The sequence below is a fragment of the Micropterus dolomieu genome, linkage group LG05 (genome assembly GCF_021292245.1).
Source record: "Micropterus dolomieu isolate WLL.071019.BEF.003 ecotype Adirondacks linkage group LG05, ASM2129224v1, whole genome shotgun sequence".
NCBI lineage: Eukaryota > Metazoa > Chordata > Actinopteri > Centrarchiformes > Centrarchidae > Micropterus > Micropterus dolomieu.
Window position 1 is genome coordinate 7996311 of NC_060154.1, and position 17912 is coordinate 8014222.

At 39.4% G+C, this 17912-nt stretch overlaps 1 protein-coding gene across 1 annotated transcript in view; it reads left to right on the plus strand.

Moving 5' to 3' along the window:
- Positions 1-12758: 12758 nt before the first annotated feature.
- The window catches only part of cachd1 (cache domain containing 1), a 101332-nt gene continuing 96178 nt past the window's right edge, over positions 12759-17912 (plus strand). Inside the window, exon 1 of the mRNA XM_046049801.1 lies at positions 12759-13300. Within this exon, the coding sequence (XP_045905757.1) occupies positions 13052-13300 (249 nt within the window). The 5' untranslated portion in view covers positions 12759-13051. The remainder of the gene's footprint in view (positions 13301-17912) is intronic.

The following is a 17912-nucleotide window of genomic DNA, read 5'->3' on the forward strand; positions in this document are numbered from 1 at the left end:
TTTGGGTGAGTTGTGTCCGAAAATTATATTAGTATAAATATTTTATTTTTGTTTTATTTTCCATGTTTTAAAAAAAGCTTCATAAATCTGCTGGTACTGTACAATAAATGATGCAAGTATAACACAGACCACCCAATGAGACTACGTGTGGCCTATGACAACAGTGATGTCAATGTTTAAAAAAAGACTAATTGCACAGAGGGCAGCTCAAACTCTGGAGGAGATTTAAAACTAGAATACATCTTGTCATGGTCAAGGAATGCACTTGTGTCAGTCCAACCTAAAATTGATTGCAACCCTTATGTTGTTGCTCTGATCTTGATACAATTAATAACATTGATAACAGAGTTTATGAACATGAATTAAACTTACCTGAGAGCTGGAGGCAAGTGAAGCAAGACTTGGGGCTGTGATCATGGTGAAACTGAAGCTGGACTCCAGCGTCAACTTTTTAAAAAAAGAAAAATATCACATGGGAATTCTTATTTAGGGTGGAATTCTGCAGTAAACAAAAGTCATCCATTTTAGCAAATTAATGAAAGAAATGGTTTGAGGGAGATTTTGCGCTGTGTTACTGACAGTGATACATCAATACAGCTTTGTTCTCAGAGAAATGCTCCTTCTTTTATCTTCCATCTTACACAGTGACCGATGCAATACTGCACTCTCAACAAAACTGCCTTTGTGGAAAAGTCCTGATTTGGATTAAAGGCGGTGAGTGTGTTGTGCACATTAGGCTCAAGGTCTCTTTCACCTCCACTGTACAAAATCGCTGTTGAGATCAGATGTGTGATTATGATCGCTCTTCCGTTTCCTGGTGATAAAGGTGTGAATGGATGTCTTTGCAGTATTCAAAGACACTGCAGCAGCACTACCCTGTGTATTCTATTGGAATGGTTTGACATTTTGGGAAATACACTTCTTCGCTTTCAGAGAGTCAGATGAGAAGATCAGTACAACATATGTCTGTGCAGTAAATACAAGAAGCTGCAGATAGATAGCCTTGCGCAAGGACTGGAAGCAGGAAAACAGCTAGCCTGCATGTTTGTGCCTACCAGCACCTCTAAAGCTCACTAATTTACACATTATATCCTATTTGCTTAATCTGTACAAATACGGATTGTATATACAATATACAATGCAGATTATAAAAACAACAAGTTGTGTTTTTCTGGGGGTTAAGCTTACAGATGTTTTCAACTCTGGGCAGAGCCAGGCTAGCTGCCTCCCGTCTTTATGCTAAGCTAAGCTAGCCAGCTTCAGATTTACTGTACAGACAACAGATTAATAAAAGCCTGCAGCTTTTGAAATTAGAAAAAAAAAGGCTTCAGTAGCCTGCAAAAATATCCATATAATGAATTTGATGGTTTAAAGGAACAGTTTTGGGACATGCACTTTCACTTAGTTGTAGAGAGTTAGTAGATTGATACCACTTTCACATCTGTATGTTAAATATTAAGCTACAGTGAGCACCCAGTTAACTTATCTAAGCACAAAGACAGGAAACTGGGAAATAACTCGCCTTGCTCTGTTAAAAATTATAAACATTGCCTACCTGCCCCTCTAAAACTCAGTTATTAACACATTTTTTTGTTTAATCCATACAAAATATATGTTTAAAAACAACAAAGCCAAGCTAGCGGTTACCACCTGCATCCAGTCTTCATGCTAAGCTAAGCTAAGCTAATCAGCAGCTGACTAGATTAATATTGAATGGACAGATGACAGAGTTGTATTTATTTTTGTCTGGTCAAAATGACAAGGTAGGGTTTTGTGCCGAATTTAAGCCATGCCCCACATCCTAATTACATACAGAATGTAGATACTGTTCATCAAAGTATACTGTTTTAGCAGTTGGTATAAAAATCAACACATTTAACTTACCATTTTATTGTGACAGGGATGATACAATATGTGCAATCCAACTGCGACTTCAGAGATGTCTTTCTTAATATTTAATACTTTTGTTTGTACAGATTAAACAAATGGGACATAACATGTTAATTGGTGAGCCTAAGAGGGACACGTAGGTGGATTTCTTTTCCTTTTGACAGAGCATGGCCAGCTGTTTTCCCGTTTCCATTATGTTAAGCTAAGCTAACCGACATCAATCTTCTCAACTAACTCTCAGCAAGAAAACCAAAATGTCAAAATTCCTTTAAACCCTCAAACTCATTATACTGTATATTTATGGGATTTTTTGTAGGCTATTTATTAGACCATAATTCTTCTTTAACTGTAAACTGCAGATACACAGTAAATCAGTAGTACTGTTTTAATGTGTACACCAAACTGCTTTCAGAATATTACTGGGCCCCATTTGAATGTCTCTAAGATTGACACCATGCACAAATCTGTGGGTGTAGAGTTTGGTGAGAGCTGCATGTGGATGTTCTAATTAATATTTTATCTTTATCTGTGTGAGACGTGTGAGACAGAGAATCGGAAACATAATGTCACAACATGGCATGTTTCAGTGCTCCTCTCTTCTTTTCTTCCTCTCCTCCCATCTTCCTCTTCCTGTCTCTCTCCTCTTCCTCTCCGCCCCCCGTCTGCTCCTTTCATCTCCTCATCCCCCCGCCTTCCTTCTCTTTTCGTCCCCTCCTCTCTCCCCTCCCTCTCCTTTGATATCTTTTTTTAAGGTCTCTGTCTGTACTTGCAAGCAACAAACGCACACATGGACTCACAATCAAACACATGAAACAACATTTCTCATTATGGGTCCTGACCAGCAGGCGGCTTTGTAATCAGACTGTTTGTTGTGCTGCAAACACACACACACTGTACGCATATACCTACACACATCTTTCATATACAAGCCCACTGAGTCATATTTCTTTCTGTCTCACACACACACACACACACACACATTTTTTGTCAAACACAGCACTGCACAAAGCCACAGCCCCAGTCTTGAATAGAGCCAGAAATAGCATTGGGTTTGACTTGGAATCGGCTTAAGTCTTCAAAGAGAAAATTTTGATGCTGCAAAGGGAGTGAGTGAGAGGGAGAGGGGTGACAGAGGGAGGGGGAGAGCATGGAGCAGATCTGGTTGGTATATCCAGCTGTAAAAAAGGGGGCAAAAAACTTAAAAGACTTGCGTTGCCATGGTAACTGTATAGTGCCCGCTTTAAAGCCCCACCCTACACCCCTTCTCAGACACACATACATGTTGCAAATGTATTCACAAAAAATGATGGCAGCAGAGTAGAGTGTGTACTGGGTGCAGACTTACTGCCTAATACTTTATTTTTCCATCTCCATCCTTTTCTTCTTCTTCCTTTATATGTAGCCCTCCATATCCAGCAGAGATCATATTGATGGTGGAGTGATGGGCACTGCTAATTAAAACCCAATAGGCTTAGCAGCACAGTTTCCCTGTGTGAAATCACTGGTTCAGTCTTATCTGGCAGTGAAGAAGTTGCTTCTTCGTGTTTTTCTGCATTGATGTTTGGAGCTTTTTCCCTGTATTTATGACAATGCTATCGCTTCATAGCCGGTGGATCCAAATTCCAGTTGTAATCAGATCCATCTCCCAGTCTGTCTTCTCCTTTTGCCTGTGTTGCTGCTCTTTTATTGACCGTTAAATGGATTTTTAAGCACAAGCTAAAGCTTCATCCTTTCAAAGATGAAGTACCAAGAGACAGACCTTGTGTTGTATGGACAGGTCAAATTACTTGATCTGCTTTGCTATAATCATTCTCACATTTATAGACACGTAGCAGCATGACTTGGATGACAATGTTGGTCTGTCTGTCTGTTGGTCAGTGAGTTGGTCGGTCAACCACTTTAGTCCACACTGAAATATCTTAACAACTATTGGATGAATTGCTATGACATTACATTTGCAAATAAGCAAATGCATATGTAAAGCCTTCAGCTAGAAATGTAGGTGGCATCTTTTTTGTCATGCCATGTTGATAGAAGGCCATACTTGCTTTTAATCATGTTTAGATTGTCACAAATATGCTCAGTATTGTGATGAACGGTAAGATGGTGAGCCATGATTATCTTGCCACAACCATCTTGCTAGCTTGGTACTACTTTTCCTTGGTACTACTTTTGACTAAATGACACACAAATCAGCATAATACAGAATTAAATAAGCATGAAAAGGAGGAAAAAATCTTCTGTAATAATCTTTCTTCAACCAAACCTCATAGAAAGTATTACATGGTAACTGAAACAAGGGCTAAATTGTGCTGAGATTTCAGATTGTGCAGACTAAAGAGTATTTAGTATCACAGGTCTACATAAATTTAATATGAACAATTTACTGCTTATTATGTTGATAACTACTACAGATGCATGTGTGTAGTTGTTGATTTTTGTTTGCACATTCATGAGAATAAACTTATTAAGCTGATTAAGGGGCCCACTCATCTAATTGCACATGTACAAGGCGCACATTTTCATGCTAGACCAAAATATAAAGCAAATATAACGGCCATTGGTAATAATGCTGTAAAAGTTCCAGGGTCACATAGGTCAACAAACGTTATGTGCAGCTGTGTCCCCATGCCTTTCTGTGACCCTGAACAATGTGAGCCTCTCTGTCTTTCTGAGTAATTTCTTTCTGTTTTTTGTTGTTTCCCTCCCTCTCTGTCCTTCTTGGTCCATGGTCGTGTGAAGCATAGGGGTCTGTCATGCATTAAGAAAAACTGGGTCTAGCTAGTTTGTCCCCGGAGCGTTTCCTGTCTGCAGATGGATGGATGCCCAGAGACTCTGAAGCTGAAGCTCTGATGCTGCCACTGAGTTCAAGTCAGCTGGGAACAGGGAAGTTGTTTACTTCTGAAATGATTTCTGTTTTTACCACGGGGGATCACCAAGGCGCCGTGGTCATCAAGAGAGAAAATCAGGTTAGTTAGGCAGGCTCTCTCCTCTATACTTTTATGCTGTCAGAGATAATTGGTGTTTATAGCACACGAGAGGGTCATTTTCTAAATATCGTGTCTGATATTTTTACAATGGATCTATTGTACTGATTATTGAATGTTATCAACCACAGACATGCGGACGATTTAGAGTTTGCCTGTTTGTCACAGAGAAGTCACAGTAGTCCATTAATGACCTCATTCTAACTCACTGTTTTGTTGTGCTGTTTTTATACTCCTTCCTTCATCTCCCTGATGAGACATTGAAAGAGGATGAACAATATTTCATGATGATATTGTTGTCTAAACCAAAGATGAGTACTGGCAGCAACTGAGCAGCTACCCGAATCATTTCCGTTGAATGGTTTGAGGCAGACCCAGGACCAGCTGGTAAGAAAGAGGTGGCAAAAAGCTGGACATTCACACAATGGATCATAACCAATGTCATTCAACCTCATATCTACACTCAGTCAACTTACAAATAATTTATAAAAGCGTGGTTGATTTGATTTTTATTAATGAATATATTTTTTGCTATGAGCAGACATCCCTACCATAAGTTGTGACTGGTATTGTTAATCTATTTTAACATGAAAAGAAACCAGCCTGTCTTAATCAAAGGGATATTTGTGGGGCTGTGTTCCACATGCTGTACATGTAAAAAAACAGGACTACAGCATGAAGATCAGTCAATCCAGAGTCAAACTAAAATGAACTAAAATGCATCACCTGCATTTTGACCAAAATATGTAATTTTTTGTCAGTTGGTTAATTTAAAGGGACAGCACCTACTGATCAGAAGATAAAAATGTTACGATAACTAGAAGAATAAAGGAATTAAAGGAATATTCCTAGATTTTATGAAATACACTTATTTGATTTTTCTGCTGGGAGTTAAAGGAAAAGATTGACTCATGTCTGTAAGGTAATATGAAGCTACTGCCAGAAGATCCTTAGCTTAGCTTAGCATAAGAGACTGGAAGCAATGGGGAAACAGCTAGCCTGGCTCTGTTCAGAGTTAAAATGTTTGCCTACCAGCACCTCTAAAGCTCACTAATATATATAGTTAAAGGTTCAGTCTGTAAGTTTTGGTGGCATCTGGTGGTGAAGGTTGCGAATTGCAACCAGCGGCTCGAGGTGCATTCATGTGCTCCTCAGATGGTCCCATTTTCTGAATTGTGAAGTTGTTCTTCTGACTTCAGTGTGTATTCATGTGCTCTTAAGTTGGAATGTGGAGTCAACATGGACGCTACTACAAAGATGTGTTGGATGAGCATTATCAGAGTGTATAAACAACATGCAGACATCTAGTTCACGCTACATGGACAGCAAACTAAATGTTAACAAATTACTTGTTGTATATGCAATACGTGATTTTGCACGAATCAGAATCTGTATACTTCTTTATGTCTCATGTCCATGTCCATGTCTCTTTGCAATAAAGATTTAAGGAGGAAAAATAGACTGATTATTCCGACACCACATGAATGCACTCACTCACTGCTTACCCCTCCCCCTCCCTTTGCAAGCATGTGGGAGAAGCTGTGGTGGCTGATGGTCTGTCGGCCCTTGTGCTTAATGATACATTCTATTCTTACTTCGAATAAACCAGTCGACTACTACTAACGTTACTTGTTCTTCTTGTTCGTACGTATTCAAGGTAGTGACAAAACACGCTCTGTAGAGTTGTTTGTCCATTTAGGCTACTGTAGAAACATGGCGGCGCAACATGGCGATGACTATGTATGTTGATAGAAATGGCTCATTCCAAAGTAATAAAAACACAAAGGTTCATTATGTAAGTTCTTTATACACCACTGAAAACATAGTTATGGATAAAACACTGCATTTCTGTCAATAGATCCTCCTAAATATTACATACTGAGCTATGATAATAAATGTAAAAATCACAATTTGTGGTTATACTTGCCTGATTTGCTAGGCAACAAATAAACTTTAGTTTTTGTATTGATTAAATGAACAAGATATAAAGTGTTAATTTGTGAGCTTTTGAGGTGCTGGTAGACATATTTTTGAACATTAGAGAGAACCTGATTCTAGTCTTTATGCTAAGCTCAGATAAATGACAGACATGAGATTGGTATCATTCTTTGAATAAGAATATTCCCCAAAATGTTGAAGGATTCTTGTAATCTAATTTAGACCAAGCCAGATGTTAAATGGAATCCAAAAATCTAATTGTAATCAGATTTACTTTAACTTTACAGTGTCTGTGCGCATAAATATGCTGTGCCTTGTTAAATGAAACAGCATTGTCAGGCTGTGCATGTGTCAAAAGATGGGATTTAACAAGCCATTTTGATTTCCCTGCGTGTTCTTTACGTAAATTAGGGAATGATTCACATTATACTGCTATCTATGTTCTTCTTCCTCCTACAGCATTATATAAATGGCAATAAAAAGAACAAATGCACATAAGAGCATCATGCAAAATCATTCAGCCTTAAAGAGAGTAGATTTTGTGTTCATTTTCTCTGTGCATCTATTCTTTTTTTGGGAGGGGGGTTATGGTGACTTCTCCAGTAGATTTTCTTGTGTGTCGGTGTTCATTTCTACCTGTCACATCTTACTTGTGTACCATGCCTCCTAATGTTACGTAAGGGCCTTGTTTTGGCAGGAGGAGTGTTGCTGTAAAAGTCTAACAAGCCTCCATGTGTCACTATCAGCCCCTGTGTTTACTGATTATTGTAGTGGGGAATTGTCATGCTCAGTCAGTTGCATTTGGCTTTGGCTTTATTTACACACCTCGCTTGTAGCATTGTCTACTTCCCACATGCAGAGACACCCTCCCTAACACAACAGTACTCTTATATTAGAATCTGTGTGACCTCACTGGATCTGGCTTCGAATCTAGTCTTGACTTCTACAGGTAACAGGTAATATTACCTCATGAGCCAAAAATGTCCTGTTTCCCTCTTTCAGTCACAGCTGCCTTTGAAGCCAGATGTGAAACCACATAGTCTTCCTGTCTTGCTTTGAATAGAACCTCCCTGCATCTCACTCCAAATCTCATTTAATATATTCACAAACCCTGAATCCTGGACTAATCTGCCTCACTTTCTCCTCTTCTCCCCTTTATCTTCCCTAACCAGGTGGCTTTGTGGGTCTATGCTGTAATTAAAATAATGCAAATGAAATAATCCTGTAAAACACATCCTTCTGTCTCTGTTATTGAAGACCCCTTCCCGCTTTTTGTGTAATGACATATTTTGCTCTAAATAAACCAGCAGTTGCTGCTCGCTCCACAGAGAAATGCCAGTCAGGCAGCCAGTAAGGATTAGTCATTTCACAGACAGAGGTGTTCCTTTGGCTGAGCTGCTGTCTGAAAATGATCCAAGAGATAAAGTGCAAAAACAATGAGAACAAGTCCAACTGTTGTTGTGGTTACTTTTTATGGCTTTGAAACTGTGCCTGAGAGTGTTTGATTGAATGTTATCGTAATTTTGGAGGCTGTAGTTTGTGATGTTGTTGAATTAAACAGATTATTTATTTGGATAACCTGCCAGGACAATTTTATGCCTTTTAATGGAAATATAATATTGGTAAGCAATTAAATAATACTGGCATGGCACATGTGGTGCAGGGGTAACCACGTGCCTACAATTCCTGGCAGTGGTACCTTGGGCTTGGACATGCTTCTCAAGGAATACAATCTGTCTGCTGGTTGAGGGATGATGTAAGGTCACATTCCTTTGTTTCCCACTCACATGGACGCATTCAAGCGTGTGTTTCCTGTTTGGCTGCAATCTCCAGACAGCTATTTGCAGGTCAGAGTTCACCTTTGATCAACTATGACTTTGCGTATGTGTTTGGTTGGCCAATAGAAACACTGATGCACTATTTGGAAAATGTACATTAGCTTTCCAGCCTGTTTTATTACTATTTTTAGTACACACAATTATCTTATCTTATCTACTTTTATCACACTATCACACTGTAGTGTCACTCACACACACAGTCTGTGATTGCTCTGATTAATTAATTTATTACCCGCATCACAAATGTGACATCTCGTCTTTTTTCAGGGCAGAGTGCGGGTACATTTTGTTGAATGGAAACATAATTTGAATGTACCTTCAGAAATCTTTGTTGTTATTGTTTAGAGGAAAGATATTCATTTTCATTACATCACTGACCAAGTCCTTAAACAAACAGTCCCTCGTCTTAATGAGTTAAGAGAAATTAATCTAAGATGCAAAAGGGCCACATGTCGAGTCTTTTTTTAACCTAGCCCTTTGTCTGAACATCTCTGCATCAGTGCTATGAACAGAATACACCTGTAGTAGCACTACACGCTAACATGCAGACACACATACACACACAAATAACAGGTGTGTAGCAGAGAGCATTTTAGGTTTTAAAAATCCTCCAAACTTACAAGCACTTCTCTCACTGACTCCAGAGCTTTGATGAGGTCAGCTCTGCCACTGTAGCTTAGAGGATAGAACAGGAGAGGAGAAAGGAGTTATTTTAGTCTGCTTCAAATGTAAATGTATCAATTTTGTCTAATGTTTGCACAAGGATCTTTATATATTTTCTCCTGTGCAAATATTGCAACCAATTCAAGAAATGAATTCCCTTCAAAAAGCATTTGTAACAAACTAATAAATGGCACTTTTGTTTGTTGAACTGAGAGTTGAAGGTGAAACATCAAAACCCCTAAAAAACAGAGATGTTCTGGGTAGCTGATGATGTATGTGGTGCACACCCTACATCTAACCACTCAACAAACACCCTTGTGTTTGTAAGTGTCTAAAAGAATCTGACGGCCATGCAAACATCGGATGGTGTCTGCAGCCAAAAACACAGACAGACGACCCATTCAGGAGCGAAGCAAAGTCTGGAGTCAGGAACTCTTTTCCTGCTGCAGATCCCTGGTTTGCAAAGTGTTGTCCCACTGCTTCAATTACACTTGTTTTTCACAAGCACAGCCATCCATATGAATGAAATCTTGAGAGGACAATGAGAAACAAATTATATATATTACATTACATGCTGCTGGTAGCCATTATATCATGTTTTTCTTTAAAAATGTCCACATCATCATCTCTACTTTTGCTTAGAATATTAAGTAAATTGACTTGTTCCACCAAAACACTGAGCTTCATTGCAACCCGTGTAAAAATGTGATGTTGTTAGACTTGACTTTTACCTCTCAATACCACACACCAAAAATATTTCTACATTTGACAGACGTTCAGTTGAAAGGCATTGAAATGATTTTGGCTCCAGTGTGAAACGATCATGGTGGGCAGGCTGCTATATCCTCACTATGATCAAGACCATAACTAAACACGGTTGACTGACTGACTAAAACATAAAAAGATTATATATTTATATATGTCGACTCTTAAGTAATGCATTATGAAGAAACTAAAAATTAAAAATACTATATTGTTGTTACTCATCGGGGTCTCAAACCAAACTTAATATGCCAGAAACAGCTTCCACAGATGGATAAAGACATTTACTTTGCAAACCCTTGTGTAACAGAGTTGAGGTTGGTTATTCTAACTCAAGCACTTACACTACATCAGTGGTAAACATTTTAAACATTTCCTTCAATACCCTGCCATGACTGTCTCTGATAGGATTTGATTTGAGTTTATGTTTGTAGAAAGACTGGGAAGACTCAATTCTAGCGTGAATGAAAGCAAGCAATACAACGCTACCTGAGCCCTCATTACACAACCAACAGAGCTGGACAGAATGTATGTTTTCATCCGATTCCATCTGTCCATCTCCTCAGGCTATCTCTAAAAGTTACGGATAGATTTGGTAAAGAATTAATCAAAGCACTGAGCTGAACTGTGCAGAATAAACATGAAGTGGTTACAGCAGGCCTACATTTATTTTGTAGTGTTTGTGTGTATGTATGTGTGTGTGTGTGGTGCAAGGCATGTTTGGTGAGAAGTTACCAACCCAAAGATGTCCTTATGGGATGTTACACCACAGATAGTGAACACTCTCCTCTGGGAATTTTAATACTATATATGGGCACGGAATTTGCAGGTCTTCAAAAAGTCTTCAAAGTCAAAAAGCCTTCAGCATTTAAAAAGTGACCTTGGAAATAAGCCGATTAAGTGAAACTGTGTATTTCACTATTTGGCAGCTTGTGGTGTGATATTTTTCTTTTTGTAATGCAGAAAAAAAACAAAGTGAGCTGAATTTTCATGATGAAACTTCAACAAACAGATATGTTGTGCCTGAATGCAAAGTTGGTTAACCAGAAAATCTTAGATTGGTTACAATAGATTGGTATTATGGTTACAAGAGGCAGTGAGATGGCTGGGAAGAGGCCAGTTGTGCAGCTGCAAATCAAATACACTCTGCTATCCAATGAAGTCAAGAGAGAAAAGGGACACTGATTAGAGGTCAGCTGTTAGATGGGTTGGAGTGCTGTTATACTTAAGCCTCACATCATTGGCCTTGACTACCAGATTTTTAAACAAATTAGCTGTCTGTCATTGATTATATTTACATTTTACAATCAGCAATCAAAGTGTGAATGGCCCAAATAAACAACAACCACTGATCTTCCTCAAAGGAGCACAACCAAAGTGAGATTGAAGCTGCAACAAAAGCAAGGACTGGATTATGACAGGAGTAGAGTCTCTGCTGGTTGCTACACCCAGTACTACTTTCATTCATGTTCATACAAATGCTGTAGTTTATTTTCCCAACATTACACCTGCAGGAGAAATCAATGCTCTTTGCAGAGACGTAATGTCACAATTCCACACACTGTAAAACACTTGTTAAGATAAGTGCTATAAAAATAATTTTTTCACCAGTTAAGTAGTTTAATTGAATTTGTTTAATTCAATTGATTTGAGTTGTAGATGAAAAAAGTATCTTTTTCACTCAATTACTTTGTTGTCATCTACAACTGCGTATAAAGACACAATCCTAAATGATGAAAGTGTTCCTTGCAAAAAGATCCTATTGCCTCATAAAAATGTGTCATTTAAAAGGGTCCCATGTTGCATATTAGGCTGAACGGTAAGTATTTTATTGGTTTATTCCCGCAATGTTTAGACACAATAGATTTAAATGTGAAACGCTTATTTGTCTGTCCTGCAAGAGGGATCCCTCTTCTTGTTGAGATTTGTGCCTTATTTATAACCTATTAAAGGCTTTTTGTGGAGGTTTTCCTCATTGGAACTGAGGGTCCAAGGAAAGAGGGTGTTTTTTGATTTTTGGCAGTGTGAATAAAACTGACTTTACATTTAAGCCAGCAATTAAAAAGTAAATAAATAATTCAGCATTTCCCCACCAGATGTTGACATTATATATAATGTTATGTATAAAGGCTTTGAAGCTGCATTTACACCTTCATGTTTGGAAATGTAATTTCCAGTCAACATAATAAATAGGATTTGAAAATATCCAAACTTTAGCAAACGTTTTAGACACTTTATTTTTGGTGCTTGTTCACAATTTTGAAGGGGTTGTGATAGGGGGTGGCTGCATTAAGGGGACCTGCACTTCTCTGTATTTTTAAAACCCTACCTACGATATAATATTCTTTGTGGGATTTGAACGTTTACAGTCATTTTATTACAGTTAGCAGAAGTAGCATTCCTTGAGATTCAACAAAAATATGTGTGTGTGTGAAGAGGACCTTAAGAGATATTCTGCCGAATAATGCAGGCTATCTGCCGAGATTTCCATCCACCTCTTTTCTCAGCAAATAGGCCTATGGAGGTGCATGCAATTCTAGGCGGGTTTCCCGGGGGCCATTTTCCCAGCTGCAGTTGAAGGCATCATGAAACCCTGATCCATTGATCCGGAGATCCAGGCGCCGGTGTAGGACTCTTGCGTTTCCACGCCTCCCACTTTCACCCCCATTGTGGTGAATCTCCGGCTCGCACACACTTTGCCAGACTTCCAGGAGTTGGAGCGAGTGACCGAAGTCGTTTAAACTGGAAAAACCCTGTCCTCTCTCACGCATGGATATACTTTCTTCTCTTGAGGGATTTGGAGGAGTTGCAATGGTTTGCGCTTCTGAAAACTGTGAAGACTTATACCGGAGAGAAAGGGCTCACGTACTCTACGCTACGAAGTTGTAAAAGTAGTTTCCCTTGAAGTTTTTTTTTTCTTTCCGCCACCAGTTCAGACTCGGCGTTTCTCCAGCCTGTAGACCCACTGCCATCATGGCGAGGCGGGCAGGGGAGAAACCTCTGGTTTTGACGCCGGATACGCGCGCAGCTTTCCGGGAGAAACACCGTCTGTTTCACGGGAGCTTCTTGGCTTTTTCTTGGAGCTTCGTTTTAATCTCGTCGGCTCTTTCTTGTGGATATTGCGGAGCTGAGACGGAGTTTTCCATCCTGGAAGAAGCGCAAGTTTTGGCCGAGCAGATGAAAAAGCTGTCCTCGCAGGAGCTAGGAGTCTTTACTATGCAGGTAAACGTGGAGGAGAAATCTTTTTTGTTGTTGTTGTTGTGCTTTTGTTTGTAAAACCCAGATATGCATATGCCACTTCGAGTTGGGGCGGATTTAAAGAGCAAAACTGGCACAAACAGGATTGTCAGTAGGCCAAAACATCAAATTCATGAAATAATCACAGAGGGAAACTTTGTTGATAGAAATGTTACAGTGGAACGAAACAGTTGGCTATTTGGTTGTCAGTGTTGTCTCGCTCAGTGTTGCAGTGCAACAACAGGCGCTTTGAAGTTGAGAGGCTTTTATTTGGGGCATCAGCACGCTGCAGGTTTGGTGTTGTGGGCGGCTCGTTTCACCCTTTATTATTCCCTAATCTGACGAATATACACATTTACTGTGTGTGTCTGTTGCAAATGTGAATAGACATGTCACCTTTTTTGCCACACTTTTTTCTTATAACACATTGATCCTTATTTATCTTCATAAATAACCAGCTTGGTACAGTTAACTGTGATGTGTTCTAAGGTCATCAGACTGGTTACAAAGATGGGCGCATGCTATTGTGCAGATAAAAAGCTAGTTATAATTCAGCTAGCTGCCTAAGAATCTGTGCTAAGTGGTCCACCCGAACATCAAATAACAGGAATAAATCCATTTTTATCGAAGTTGGCTGCAGCCCACAAACCCAGTCAGAAAATCAGCTTCAGGACACAAGGGGAACTGATACTGCTCATGATGCAATAAATAAAACCCGAGTATGTCATGTGGAATGAAACACATTGTCTCCATCAGCAGAAGTTGGATTGGTGCTGCAACTACTATTTTCAGATCAGTTATTTTCGTGGGGAGGAAGGGTTATTGATTTGCTTGGTTGGTAAAATGTCAGAAAATAGTGAAATATGCCCATCACATGTTCCCAGAGCTCAAGCTGCTGAGATGTCTTCAAACTGATTGATGTGCTTGACCAAAAAGGTTTACAATGAAGAAAAAGGAGAAAAATAGCAAATTTGAAAAGTTGTTTCTTTTTTTGCATTTTTGCTTTATATATGACTTAAGTGACAACTCTGTTATCAAATGTCAATGTTGTAAACTATTTAGTTTGTCATTGACTAATTGATTCTTTGTTTCAACTCTTGACTTCAACTGACATGATTTTGTGTTTTATTATTTTTCTGCCCATACTCTTATTTTCTAGCCAGTAACCATCCCATTTTGATGTGTATCCTCTTATTACATTATATAAACCTTGATTCACTTGAAACATTGATTTTAGAGCTGAAACTATTAGTCGATTATTTGGTTGACAGAAAATGTATAACTGCTTTGCAAATGAAAGTCATTCGGTTCAGAAAATTTTCAAGAAAAAAGTTAATTCCGAGGATTTGCTGTCTTATGTGACAATAAATTGAACTCTTTTGGTTTTGGGCTAGGTTGGACAAAACACCTTGAGCTTTAGGAAACGTTAACAGACATTTTTCACTACTTTATGGCATTTTATAGACCAAACAATTATTAGATTAATCAAGAAAAGGATTCGCAGTTTTTAAACCTACTATGTGAACACAACACAAACACCAAATGGCAGGAGGTGCTTGGTGCAGGGCCGGGTGCTGCAGGGTGTGAGGGGTGTGAGGGGTGTGTTTGCACTACAGAGGCAGAGGCGCTCACAGGCCTTGAACACAGAGGCGAGGCAACGGGGGGGCCCTGACCCCAAATGGTGTTTCATCTTCTCTGCTTCCACACTGAGCTGCCTTCATCCCGGCTCTGGGAGTCGGCTTTGAGGGCTGCCTCTGATCCCCCTCAGATTCGCCTTTGTCACTGCTCATCCCTCCCTGAGCTCCAGTTTGTACTTGGTTTCTGTCTCATTGCTGCAGCTGCAAAGATGCAGTTAATGCAAAATAATTTTGTTTTTTGTCTCACTTTATTTTTCATGACTCGTTGAGATTTCATATTCATGAAAATATGCATTCAGCATCACTCCCCTGTATCTTGGGAAAACAGTTTTGAGGCTATCATGTTGTTGTACAAGGTGTGAAAATCTGACTTGGCATGAAGCTAATGTGAGTTTGATTGAAGCGGTACATTTCACGAATATGTCAGAGCGGTTTTCCGCAAATGTAAGAGATGTGCATTCAGTAAAAACAGTCCATGTCTGCCCACGAAAACAACTGCAGGAATCTGTCTACCATGCTGTTGGTGTGGACACCTGCTTTGATGCTCAGATGATGCCTGATTCACAGCCTGAAGGTGGGCCAGTTGAACAAGATTTCATTTTATCTTTCTCTTTTTGGCATGGAGGCATCAACATGCAAAGATCACGCTGTACTGTTTCGGAGAGGATCTGAAGGTTTTGTTATCAAGCAAGCGTCCCAGCATCTCCATTTAAAACGTAATTGTACCCCTCTCCACTCCACCCCTCATTCTCTGCAGATGTGTAATTTGAGGCTTGCCTTGTCAGTGCTTCGGAGTCACTGGGTCAGACTTGTTCAATCTGTCATTGAGTTTCTCAGTCATCAGGGGACATCAGGGTGTACAGTTGACACTCACCAGTGTTTTTTGCAGATTAATGTTGTAAAAGCAATTCCTTGGGAAGTTTCAATGGGTTTTATTTTTCACGCTTAAGGTATTCTGCTACACTTAGTTCAGTTTATTTCAATGAAATCAGTTTATTTCGATAGGATTATTTTAACTACAAACTGTAAAGTTTGTTTTAGGGCTGCAACTAACTCCTGTTATTAATTAGTCTATGTATAATCTTTCCTCTATCGTTTGCTTATTGTTTTAATCTGTGAAATGTCAATCATGCCCATCAGAAAATGCTCACAGCCAAAGATGACTTCAAATGTTTAATGCTGTCCAACCAACAGTCCAAAACCCACAGAAGATATTTTACTGTTCTATGTCACAAAGAAAACGATCAAATGCTCAAAAGTGAGAAGACGGTATCGGTGAATGTCATCGACTAATTGACTAATATTTTTAGTCATACTTTGTTGACAGGTTCATAACAGTGCAATTACAATGCTCAGCTTTTAGCAGTGCAGGGGACATATTTCAGCTTTCCCTACATTTTGTTCATTGTGTGGTATCTTAGTATACTATAGCCTTTTCCCATTATTTATATTCATATTAAATTTTCCTTGAGCTTAATGTGTTAATTATGTCAAATGGCCTTTGTGTGGCTCCTGTTGAGTTGTTGCTATTGCATACTATTTGTTGCATCTTTGAATTGTTGCAGCATGGCTTTGTCTCTCAGACCTTGCAGGTTCTCAGTGTATAAATCACAACGAAGGTTAAGAATAGTACTTCCATTTTAAGACATTATTTCATATCGTTCCGAAAGATTTGTGACACGGATTTCTGCCATGCAGCTCTCAGTGGGTTTTCAGAAAGGAGACAGTCCTCTCTGATATATGTAACTAATGAGCATTTCATGTCAGATTGTCTGCGGCTTAAGCGGGAGGTTTTACACAGCAAATTGGACTTAGCCTGGGATGTAAATATGATATTTAATGTCCTTTCCCATTCCCATGTTATTAAAACAGGGGCCTTGTGCTACTCTTGTCATGTGGGCGCCTGCTAGAGCCAGGACCGTGGTACACGTTTCCAGCCACAGTTTTAGTAACACATGTTTTGCTGTTGGAAACATGGAAAACCATAACGGTGTAACGAACTGGCATGAATAGATTGTCACTAATGGTAAGCCAATCACTCATCATGGTGTGAAAAGTCCTGTTCCCTTGCTTTTACTGAGAAGGTATTTTAGCAATGTTGGCTGATTATTTACAAAGGAAATTTCCCTCTGTTAGTTTGAAGGGCCTTAATCCACAGAGAAGTGTGGTTTGTTATTGAGGCTGGCTCGTCCAGTATACCCGGGCCCCTAATTGAATACTGATAGTAATTTGAGGGCAGTGGAGGTTTGTGCAGGAAAAGAGAAAATTGTGGTAGCTCTGGCACCGTCATTAAGCTGTGATTTTCTGGGTTGGGTTTGGTCCAAGGGCAACACCAGTTGAGGGGCTATCACAGAGCCCCAACTCCTGCTTTGTTGTTGTTGTTTTTTTTTTCACTCGGACTAGACATTTTTTGTAGGCCTATTTTAATAAATGGCTTCTCTCTCCTCTGTCTTTCTTTGTTTCAACCTGCCATTCATTTAATCTCTTTTTCCTACGTTCTCTTTTTGTCTGTCTCTAGGCTGCTTATGCTGCGTTCCTTCTCTTTTCCTTGCTTTGTATTGAATCAGTTGCAGAGACTAGCAGAGAGGGGGAGGAGGAGGGTTATGGAATATACAGCAGGACATCAGAATTCCTGCTAGGTTCTCTGCAGTACAACTTCAAAGCCTTCTTGCCTCTTACTGCAAAGCCTGCATGGCTGTGTTCTCTAACAGTCAAGGTTACTATGAGCCTCACCGGCCCTCTGCTACATGTGGGACTATTACTATCGCTCATTCATTCTCTCTTTTGACTTTGAGTACGTTTTTCTCTGTTTTGCTGCCCAACATTGCACATATCCAAGCATATTCTTCTCAATGAATAAAATTAAGCTAAATGTATGTATGAACCACTGTATATCCAGTCTGACATGCTGCAGCACACCACACAGGCCTTGTAGAAATTCACTGCATGTTTAATTGAAT